The 10,590-nt window shown below is 43.1% G+C and overlaps 1 protein-coding gene across 1 annotated transcript in view; it reads left to right on the forward strand.

Moving 5' to 3' along the window:
* Window positions 1–10,590, forward strand: part of NT5DC1 (5'-nucleotidase domain containing 1) — a 252,604-nt gene that overhangs the window by 12,115 nt on the left and 229,899 nt on the right. Inside the window, exon 6 of the mRNA XM_065402104.1 lies at window positions 4,419–4,500. Within this exon, the coding sequence (XP_065258176.1) occupies window positions 4,419–4,500 (82 nt within the window). The remainder of the gene's footprint in view (window positions 1–4,418; window positions 4,501–10,590) is intronic.

The following is a 10,590-nucleotide window of genomic DNA, read 5'->3' on the forward strand; positions in this document are numbered from 1 at the left end:
CAAATGACCACGAGGGCCACATGAGGACTAGTGCATTGAACCGAGGGCCGCATCACTGACATCCCCCCTCGCTGCCTCTGGCCCCGCCCCCACTCCACCCCTTCCATTAGGCCCCGCCCCTGCCCCACCTCTTCCCACCCCTTCCCTGCCCCATTCCAACCCCTTCCCCGAAGTCCCCACCCCAACGCTGCCCCCAGGGGGAGCAGAAAGGCTGCAGGGTGCAGCGGGGGCTCAGGGCAGGGAGTTGAGGAGCAGGAGGTGTGCAGGGTGCGGCAGGGGGCTCAGGGAAGGGCGTTGGGGTGCGGGATGTGGCAGGAGGCTCAAGGCAGGGGGTTGGGGTGTGGGATGTGGCAGGGGGCTCAGAGCAGGGAGTTGGTGGGTGGGGTGCAAGAGGGTGAGGGGTGCGGCAGGGGGTCAGGGTGCAGCAGGTGGCTCAGGGCAGGGAGTGCAGGAGGGGTGTGGGATGTGGCAGGGGGCTCAGGGCAGGGAGTTGGGGTGCAGGAGGGGTGCGGGATGTGGCAGGGGGCTCAGGGCAGGGGGTTGGGGTGTGGGATGTGGCAGGGGGCTCAGGGCAGAGGGTTGGGGTGCAGGAAGGGTTCAGGGTGCGAGCTCCAGCCCGGCGCCGCTTACCTAGAGCGGCTCCGGGGTGGCAGCGGCGCGTACCGGGGTCAGGGCAGGCTCCCTGCCTGCCTGCCCTGGGCCACGGCCCCACGCCGCTCCGTTCCAGGAAGCAGCTGGAACCGTGTCCCTGCAGCCCCTGGGGGAGGGGGCGGGGCTCAGGGTTCCGTGCGTGCACTGCTCTTGCCGCTCCTCTAGGTACCTCCCACGAAGCTCCCATTGGCCACGGTTCCCTGTTCCCGGCCAATGGGAGCTGTGGGGGGACGGTGCCTGGAAGGAGGCAATGCAGGAGCCCTCTGCCTCCTTCCCCTTCCCCCCCGGCCCGAAGGGGCATGCTGCCAGCAGGGCCGGCTCCAGGCACCAGCTTACTAAGCAGGTGCTTGGGGCGGCCACTTCGGAGAGGGGCGGCACGTCCAGCTGTTCAACGACAATTCGGTGGACGGTCCCTCACTCCTGCCCGGAGCGAAGGACCTCCCGCCGAATTGCCACCGCCGATCGCGATCGCAGCTTTTTTTTTTTTTTGTTTGGCTGCTTGGGGCGGCCAAAACCCTGGAGCCGGCCCTGGCTGCCAGCTGCTTCAGAGAGTGGCACGGGTCTCGCAGCGCCACAGGGGGCAATCCCGCGGGTAGGCAGAGGGGCGGGGGGCTTGGCGGGATTGGTGAGACCCCTGTACTAAAACAATCAGGACAAATGGAGTGGTCAAAATATACTCTGTCTCCACCAGAGGGCACAAAGAGCTAGCATAAGAATAGTTAAGTGCTTGTCTGCCTTAGTTTTTCTTACACTCAGAATGGTATTCTTAAAAACTAATTGGAAATTGAAATATGATATAGTGTAACTCTTACAAGTGACTTGTTAATGAAGGCAGATAGTTAAGTGGGTTCAGAAGATTAAATCTTCAAATTGAAAACTTTCAATACACATTAACTCTACATGCTACAGATATGTGTATACCTAGGAATACACCTCTAGAGGTGGAATCATTTTAAAGTTTTCAGGTGCTAAACATAACCACTCATTAAATTCTAGATGACAATATCTCTACTGCAGTCACATGAATATCTAGAGCTTTTTACTCAGACAGGAGTATAAGACAGTATATCTTAAATTCTTCCTGAAGGTAATGCTCTCAGATTTCATTTGCATTGAAGAGCGCATGGAGGTTGAAACTTGTAGATGTTTTTTAATAAAAAACAGATCTTTTCAACAGTAAAGTATGGTGGTATCCCTCTATTGCTATAGTTAAGTCTCTATGCTGGTTAATGACACTGCGATACTTAATCTCTTCTGAGCTTTATCCCTGTTTAAAGGAAGAGTACCCATTATCAGACTATCATAGAATCAGAGCGCCTCACAATCTTTGATGTATTTACCCTCACAACATCCCTGTTAAATAGGGAAGTACTGAAGCAGGGAATAAATTACTTCCCCTAGGTCACACAGGCGAGCTGTGGCTGAACAGGTAATTGAACCCAGATCTTGCAAGTCCAAGGCTAGTGCCCTAACTACTGGATCATTCTTCATCTCACTGTATGTGTTCACTGTATTCCAGGGAACCTGCTATGTATAATTGAGTTGGTGGTGGTTGTTCAGAATTTGAAATTATGTTACTTGGCTACTGGATCATGTTTTCATATTCTATATCATTTTTGGGTCAACTTGCTGAAAAAGTCAATAAAATTCAAGTTAAAAAACCACAGCGCTGAAACTTTCCAGTCCCTGGAATATAAAACCAGTGTAGGATAATGAACTCTCTACAGCAGCACTGCTCAGCTGCTGGTATACAGGGCCGACTCCAGGCATCAGCCCAGCAAGCTTGTGCTTGGGGCGGCACCTGGAGGGGGGCGGCGCGGCGCTCCGGCCGCCGGGGAGAGCGGGGCCACGGCCGGGCTCGCCGCCCTCCCCCCGGCGCTCTGGCTGCCCTCCCCCCCGGCGCCCTCCCCCCGGCCGCCGGGGGGAGACCGGCGAGCCCCGCCCGGGCCCGCCGCCCTCTCGCCGCCCTGCCCCCTGCGCTCTGGCCGCCGGGGGGAGAGCGGAGCCCCGGCCGGGGCTCGCCGCCCTCCTCCCGGCGCTCTGGCTGCCGGGGGGAGAGCGGAGCCCCGGCCGGGGCTCGCCGCCCTCCTCCCAGGGCTCCGGCCGCCCTCCCCCCCGGCGCCCTTCCCCCGGCCGCCGAGGGGAGAGCGGAGCCCCCGCCGGGGGAAGGGCGCAGTTGGGCAAATAATGACCATTAATTTCACTAGAGAGACAATGTGGGTGAGGTAATATCTTTTACTGGACCCACTTCTGTTGGTGTGTGAGACAAACTTTCAAGCTACACAGAGATTTTTTTCAGATCTGGAAAAGGGACTCTTGGGCCTTATCTACACTTGCAAGTTAGAGCCCATTAAATCAGCCCCGGGCGCCATAATTCCTGAGGTGTCCACCCTGCAGCTGGAGCACTCCTGGTAATCCACCTCCACGAGAACCATAGAGCTTGCTGCACCCGGGCTGGAGCGCCGGGGTGTCAGTGTGGACGATGTGTTGCATTACTGCGCTGTGATTGGCCTACGGCAACGTCCCACAATCCCCTGAAGTCAAGTGGTCACTCTGGTCATTGTTTTGAACTTGGCTGCAGGCAAGCGGATATCCCCTTTCAAAGCTCTGTTTCTGACAGCTCTCATGCTTATCTCCTCCAGGACACAAAGCAAACCGTTACTGTGGAATGCTCCTGCTGCAGAGACAAGCTTTTGTGTGTGTGTGTGTGTGTGTGAGAGAGAGAGAGAGAGAGGTGGGGGGGTGGGGGCTGATGTCGGGTTTCCCCCTTCCCCCTGCCTCTGTCTGAACTTACAAGATAGCATGCTGACACACTCTGCCCCCCAAAACACACTGTCTCTCCCCCCCACATACACACAACATACTCCCTGTCACACTCCCCACCCCCTCATTTGAAAAGCAGCTGGCAAGTTAGTAGGATGCCCATGGAACAATGGGATTGGGAAACCTGCATCATGTGATGCTGTGCCTGCCCCATTAGGCATTGCAAACCCTTTCCAAAGCATGCTGCAGCCACTTGCACACTGGGATAACTACCACAATGCACTGCTCTCTGTGGCATTGTAAGAGCTGCTAATGTGGACATGCTCCACAGTCACAAGGAGCACACTGTGAACACACAGTAGCACTTTCCCTGCTGCTGTTTCCAAGGGCTGGTTTAACTCCCGGCACTCTACATCTGTAAGTTTAGCCATGCCCTAAGTTTCATTGACGTTCACTGACTCCTAAGTGCCTAAGTCACATTTGAAAATAAGACTCAGGCTCATAAAGGCAAGTCTACTCTTAAAATGCTGTATTGGTGCAGCTGCACGGATGTAGCACTTTAATGAAGATGCTGTAAGCTGATGGGAGAGAGCTTTCCTGTTGGCTTAGTTAATCCACCTCCCCGAGAGGTGGTAGCTGTGTTAACTAGAGAAGCTCTCCCACTGACATAGCGCTGTCTACGGGGGGGAGAGTGGGGGGCTAGGTCAGTGTGTAACTACGTTGCTGAGGGGTGTGGATTTTTATACCGATATAGGTCTGTAGTGTAGACCAGACCTACGTCAGAAAAGGGTGGCAATGCTGAGCTGAGCAATGCCTAAATACCTTTAAAAATCTGGACCTGAGTGACTTGTCTAAGATGGCACCTGCTGAACCCTGATCTCGTGAGTCCCAGGCCATAACACTTTGCTTTCAAATAATTGTTGTTTATTAATGACGTTCACTTTATTTGCTCATGTAAAAACTGATACCTGACGTGTGTGTTTATTTATTTATTACTCTTACAGCATGACAGACAGACAAAATACAACTTTTGGAAGGATGTGATTGCTGCTATACAGCATAACTATAAAACCTCAGCTTTTAAAGGTAGGCGAGTTAATTCAAGACATGCTTACTGCAGTAGGCTGAAAATATTTATAGGCTTGGCAGAATTCAATTTTTATTTTTTTTTAAATAATTTCACCAGATAATATCAGTGTTTATTGTTAAGATATTTTTTAAAACTTTTGATTGATCTAAATTTTCACAGTTGTGTAAAATTGTGGGTTTTAAGCATTTTTATTCATATCGGTTTAAATTTTCATAGTTGCAGGAAATTATGGGGAGTCAGGCAATAATTATTTAATGGCAGTAGATGTTGAGATTCAAAAGTTAAAACTCTATAACCATTACATCACAAATTGTCAACATCACATGTAAAAATATACAAAGTAAATATTCTTAATCAGTCTCTACATTCTCAAGCAGCATTTTACTTACGTTGCCTGTCTATACATATTGATTTTCATCGATGGAAATATATTTTCATAGGTTTGTGTCTGTATGGGGAAATCAACATTTCCTGTCATTTACCAATAAAAATCTAATCTGTCCAAGTCTATTTATATATTTACTGAAGCAGAAACTTCTACATTTGCTTTGTTACTCAAATTGATCTTCATTAGAAATAAAAATGTATTCTATGCATGTTAGCCATTTCAGTATAACTCTGAACACTCTACCTGCCTTCAGTTTAAGCATTTTGATGGATTTCATAACACTTTTGGGGTGCTATCTTACTGAATTACTGTGACTTAAAAGAAAAAAACAGTTGACTCTTTCTCATGAATGGAGGAGTGGGGGTGAAAGGTAGAATGGAATACTGTAATTTATGCATGCAGATTGTGTACAGATATGTTCCTGCATTAACTATTATTTTTAGCAAGACAAAAAAAAAAAAGACAAAATATTAAGGGAGTATTCAGCAAATCAAGTTATGTCATTGATTGAACACTGAACATTCCTACCCCTCTAATTTTGCCTAGAATTACTAGTACGGTGATGCTGTTTCTCTGAAAGATTATTATTCAACTTTTTTTTAATAAGAGGTGGAGACGATGGTTTTTATTATTAATTACAAATGCTATAACACAGTGGTTCATATTTATTGGAATTGGAAGGTATGTGGTTCCATAGTATAGACAGTTTGATTTGTGAAATGAGGTAGATAAAGTTTTTCTACTGACTTTCTATTAATGTGTATGACTATATCTGCTAAGAATAGATTTCTTGAGTCTATTGAACGGGTACAAACGTTAAACTAAAATATTTTCAGTTAAATATAACATTTTAAAGGATTGTGTAAAATTAAATTATACATTGAAAATATAATAGTTTTGCTTTTTTGTTGATACTTACGTTATTTCAGTATTTATTTGCTGGGTAGAGATGTGGCTTAGTGTTTGTCAGAATGTATAGGGGTTTATTAGAGATGTACTTTATTTTAAAATATTCTCAACTAGTTTTAAAATATATTTTTAAAAAAAGAAAAGATATGGTAGAGAGGTTCTAAGCAAAACAACTGTTTAGTGTTGCAAGTGGATGATACCAGAATGTATTTCACAAATAATGACCAGATGTTCATAAAAATACCTTTCTATATCTTCTATCTTATATTTTCCATTGGGTGCATGGTGTGATATTGGAAATTTGTGGAAATTGGAAAGTTGCAGTGGGGGAGGTCTAGGTTGGATATTATAGACTCATAGACTTTAAGGTCAGAAGGGACCATTATGATCTTCTAGTCTGACCTCCTGCACAATGCAGGCCACAGAATCTCACTCACCCACTCCTGTAACAAACCCCTGAGCTATGTCTGAGCTATTGAAGTCCTCAACTTGTGGTTTAAAGACTTCAAGGTGCAAAGAATCTTCCAGCAAGTGACCCATGCCCCACTTTGCAGAGGAAGGCGAAAACCCCCCAGGGCCTCTGCCAATCTGCTCTGGAGGAAAATTCCTTCCTGAAAACTATTTCACTAGGAGGGTAGTGAAGCACTGGAATGGGTTACCTGGGGGGGAGGGGTGTGTGTGTGGAATCTCCATCCTTAGAGGTTTTTAAGGCCCGGCTTGATAAAGCCCTGGCTGGGATGATTTAGTTGGTGTTGGTCCTGCTTTGAGCGGGGGGTTGGATTAGATGACCTCCTGAGGGCTCTTCCAATTCTAATCTTCTATGATTCTATGAAATGGGTCTAAGGTGTTAACATAACCCAGTCACTGTCCAGCATTAAGTAGTGTTAAACAAGGTCCAGGGTTTGGTATACAGGGACATCAGCCACTTAGTACCATGGCAAATGCACCATTAAAAATATTTTTAACCTTTTATTAAAGATATAGAGAAGAAGGAAAAACTGTAAAAGCATTTGAAATGTAAAGTATTAAGTAAAGCTTTTGTAACAACATTTCTTGTTCTCTCTCCCTATAGCGGGACCTCTTCCCACCCCCTCTCCCCCCCGCCCCGGTTTGACAGTCTCTTAGATGGTATCAAAGATGGTAGTAGCTGTTGTTGGGGTTTTTTTGCTTAGAAGAGAAGAGGTTAGTTGAAATGAGCTGGAGCTGTTGCTGCTGCTGTTAAAGTCCGATCTTGTTTAATCTCAGGTGATGTCTGGGATTTAGCTGGAATTGATACAGGTGCTGATGTCATCTGGATCCTTTTCTGGACCAGTCTGGTCAGGATATCCCCTCAGGATTAGAATGAAGAAGGTTCGGGGTCCCAGGAGGTGATGGGGATGGCAGCCATGACGGTGACGCTCTAGTTGTCTTCGTCTGTTCTTCCCTATTCCCCACCCCTCACAAAAAGTGTGTGTGGTGGGTTTTTTTTTGGTTTTTTTTTAAGGAACCTCACAGGGAAGGGTGGTTGGAAAAGCCCATCCTCATTATTTTGTCCACTATTTTGTCAAAGTAGGCCTAAAATCTGACACACCAATTTTGGTTCATTAATTTCCGGTTCCACATTTTCTGTTTATTACCAAGTATGATTTTAACATAGTTGATCCATATCAGTAGGCCCTTTTTGTGTAAACTAATGGAGTTTTTCTGTCTCCTTTTTGTATCATTTTCAAAATGGTAAATTTTTGATAGTTTGCCAGCAGTATCTGAAAGAATCCCTTTCAAAATTACTTCATAGAATATATTTAATAGTATGTTGTAAGAATCATTGTTACAAAACTCATGACTAGTTTAAAAGTATTTCTCGCCATTTTGCTAGTTCAAAGTCCTTAAGATTAATTTATGTGAGATATTTAATTAGGGGAAATGTATTAATTATATTTCTCACCTTGTAGAAGTGAGCAAATTAAAAAGTTAAGACAAATTTTATTTTAACATTATGCTTTCTAAAGCTTAAGGCAGGAATTTGTGAACATTTACACAGTGTGGATGAAAGATGGTTGAAAAATGGAGTTTTCTTCCACAGAAAAATGAAAAAAAATCACTTTTTGTCTAAATTTTCCATGGTAAATTTTTATTTTTATTTTGGCCAAAATCCAAAATATTTCAGTTCTGAACTGCTACTCCAGTACTTCATGGGAGTTGTAGTTTGGGTGCCTCATATCCCATTCTCTTCTATAGGCCAGGCTCCCTGATAGGATTACAATCTGCCATGGTGCACCATGGCCCCCTTTTAGTAAGGGGAGGAGATGTATCACAGGAATCCCTGACCATTGTGTATCATGGAAGATGTAGTCTGGAGGGAAACCTAGCCCACAGAGGAGAATGAGTACATAAGATAACTGAACTACAAATCCCATGAGGCAATGTGGCTGCATTTAGAGCATTTCAGTTTTCAGGTTTTGGTTTTTTTTTTTTTTTTAATTGAAAAAGTAAATTTTCTGTGGGAAGCAGACATTTTGTGAACACTTTTATTTAAGTGAAAACCTAATTTTGATGGAAAACTTTCCACCAGCCCTAATATGGACCACAGTTTAATTCATAGAGTACCTTGAGGACCGGTTTCCTTCCCATTCATCCTTCCCAGACACCGCCTCTCACATTTGCATTCTCTTTATGTTTCTGCAGTGATGAAAGCAATTGGGCTTATAGACAACTGATATTATGAAAGTATGCAGAGTATTTTTAGCTGTCTATTCATGCAGTTCCACTGGAGATAAGGACAGTATGCACCAACTCTCCAAGTATTATCAGTAAGCACTCTATGGACCATAGTTTCAGGACTTAGGTTTAAAGGACACACTTCTAATTTTTTTCATTCTTGATTGTCTTTTTAAATATTTTAAGAAACAGTACAGGTCATGGTTATTGAACTTAAATGCCAACATATTAAAAAGCTGAAATTCTTAATCAGCTGTCATTCTTTCTGTATACTAAACATCAAATTCAAGAAGGAAGATTATCTGAAACCAGAAAACTTTCTGAAACTTTCTTTTCCTGCTCACAGCTGATGGCCATTACTGTATTGGTACTGGCAAAAGCGGACTAGACTTCTAGGTACTTTACACTGTTGTTTTAATTATATATATATTTTTCTTCCTCTGTGAGTAGGAGTAAATTATTTGTTTTGTTTATAGAGTATTTTTCAACTATGGTTGATTGTTTTTAAAAATTGTGAAAAAATTGTGAAAGAAAATGAATCTTGGTTCTGAACTCAGCATCCATGATTTTTTGTTCTGATTTTTCCTTATTTTTTTTTCTCTGGCTGCATTTAATTCATTTCTGATTTGACATTTTTTCCATTAATTGAATTCCTATGTTTGGTGTTTCTTGGAAGTCTAATAACCTTTGTAGCACCTGCCTAAGAAGAATTGGAATCTGTCACTGCTTTCTGTAAAAGTAGATTGTGAATCCAAAACTAAAAGCAGGGTGGTTTGCAGGCTGGACTTGCAAAATTAAAACTGGATGACTGAAATCCAAATTTACCACCCAAATCCATCTCTAGCCATCCAAAGATTTTGAGGTTATTAAAAATCTTATTATACTCATGGCTAGATAGTCTCTGATACAATAATATGAAAAGTTTATTAATACGTCAGTGTCTAAGACTCAGGTATTTAACTTGTACTATTTGTCTAAACTCCTATAAAGCAAGCCTAAGTGTTTATGTTCATTGGATGTATGAAGAGGTAAGTGGGTAACAAGTTATTTGTCTCGTAGGGATGTCTGTTCTAACATTGATGGAGGTTAAGATTTCATAAAATGTACTCTCAATAGTACTACTTAATACCCTTCTCCCCCCTACTTAAAAAAAAAAAAAAGTAACTACCAGTAATTAGATTTGTGGGGCAACAATCTGTCTGATGCTTGGTATGTGTTGGCAAATTTCAGCACATGTTTTACTTCAATATAAAGTAATTGTGAAAACATTATCAGAAGATCATTTGTACTTGTCAATGGAAGGTTTCCCATATCCACTACCCTGTGGCTATTAGCACTTTCCAAATGGAAGTGCCAAATAAATTGAATGTATTGGCAGCAAAGTATATCCTCTTGAAATGCTGGAAAGATGCTTTGGGAAGTCAAGCAGATTAATGATCTATCACAAGATGATTACATATTTAAATCATTTGTTGTATAGAAAATTGGTGATCCTAATTGGAATCTGTTCATGAATTATATTGGGATACGAGGAGAAAAGACCAGGCTGATAATCAAAAAGACCAATGTGTCTAGAATTTTCAGTTTGGCTCAAGAGGAAGGAGAATTTATGTGGCATTTGGGTATTGTGTTTAGTGCCTATTATGTTGCTATTCAGCCTTGCAAAACTATCATGAAAATTTACCAACACACTCACTAAATCTACTTGGCCGCTGTAGCATAAATCTTATTTGACTCTTCCAGAAGCATTGTTCACTGTAGGCAAAGGAATGACTAGAATTTTGCAAAGCTGTTGCATAATAATTTATTACAATTTCTAAAATAATACATGTTGACTTAATAACAGACCAATTTAAAGATTAACTTCACTTTTTTATTAATACCAAAGTTTTATCAAATTTGGAAAACAAAATAGAAGTGTTTAGAAAAGAAAAAAAATAATGCTGGTTTCAAATTAATACAGTCATTGACTTTGGTTCCATAAAGAAATAACGATCAAAAAAATGGTAAAACATGGATTTTCAGCTTTTAGTAAGAGTAACATTGACAAAGCATCGGTGTAAAAGCAACTTCCAGCTTAAAATAAACAATA

The sequence above is a fragment of the Emys orbicularis genome, chromosome 3 (assembly GCF_028017835.1).
Source record: "Emys orbicularis isolate rEmyOrb1 chromosome 3, rEmyOrb1.hap1, whole genome shotgun sequence".
NCBI lineage: Eukaryota > Metazoa > Chordata > Testudines > Emydidae > Emys > Emys orbicularis.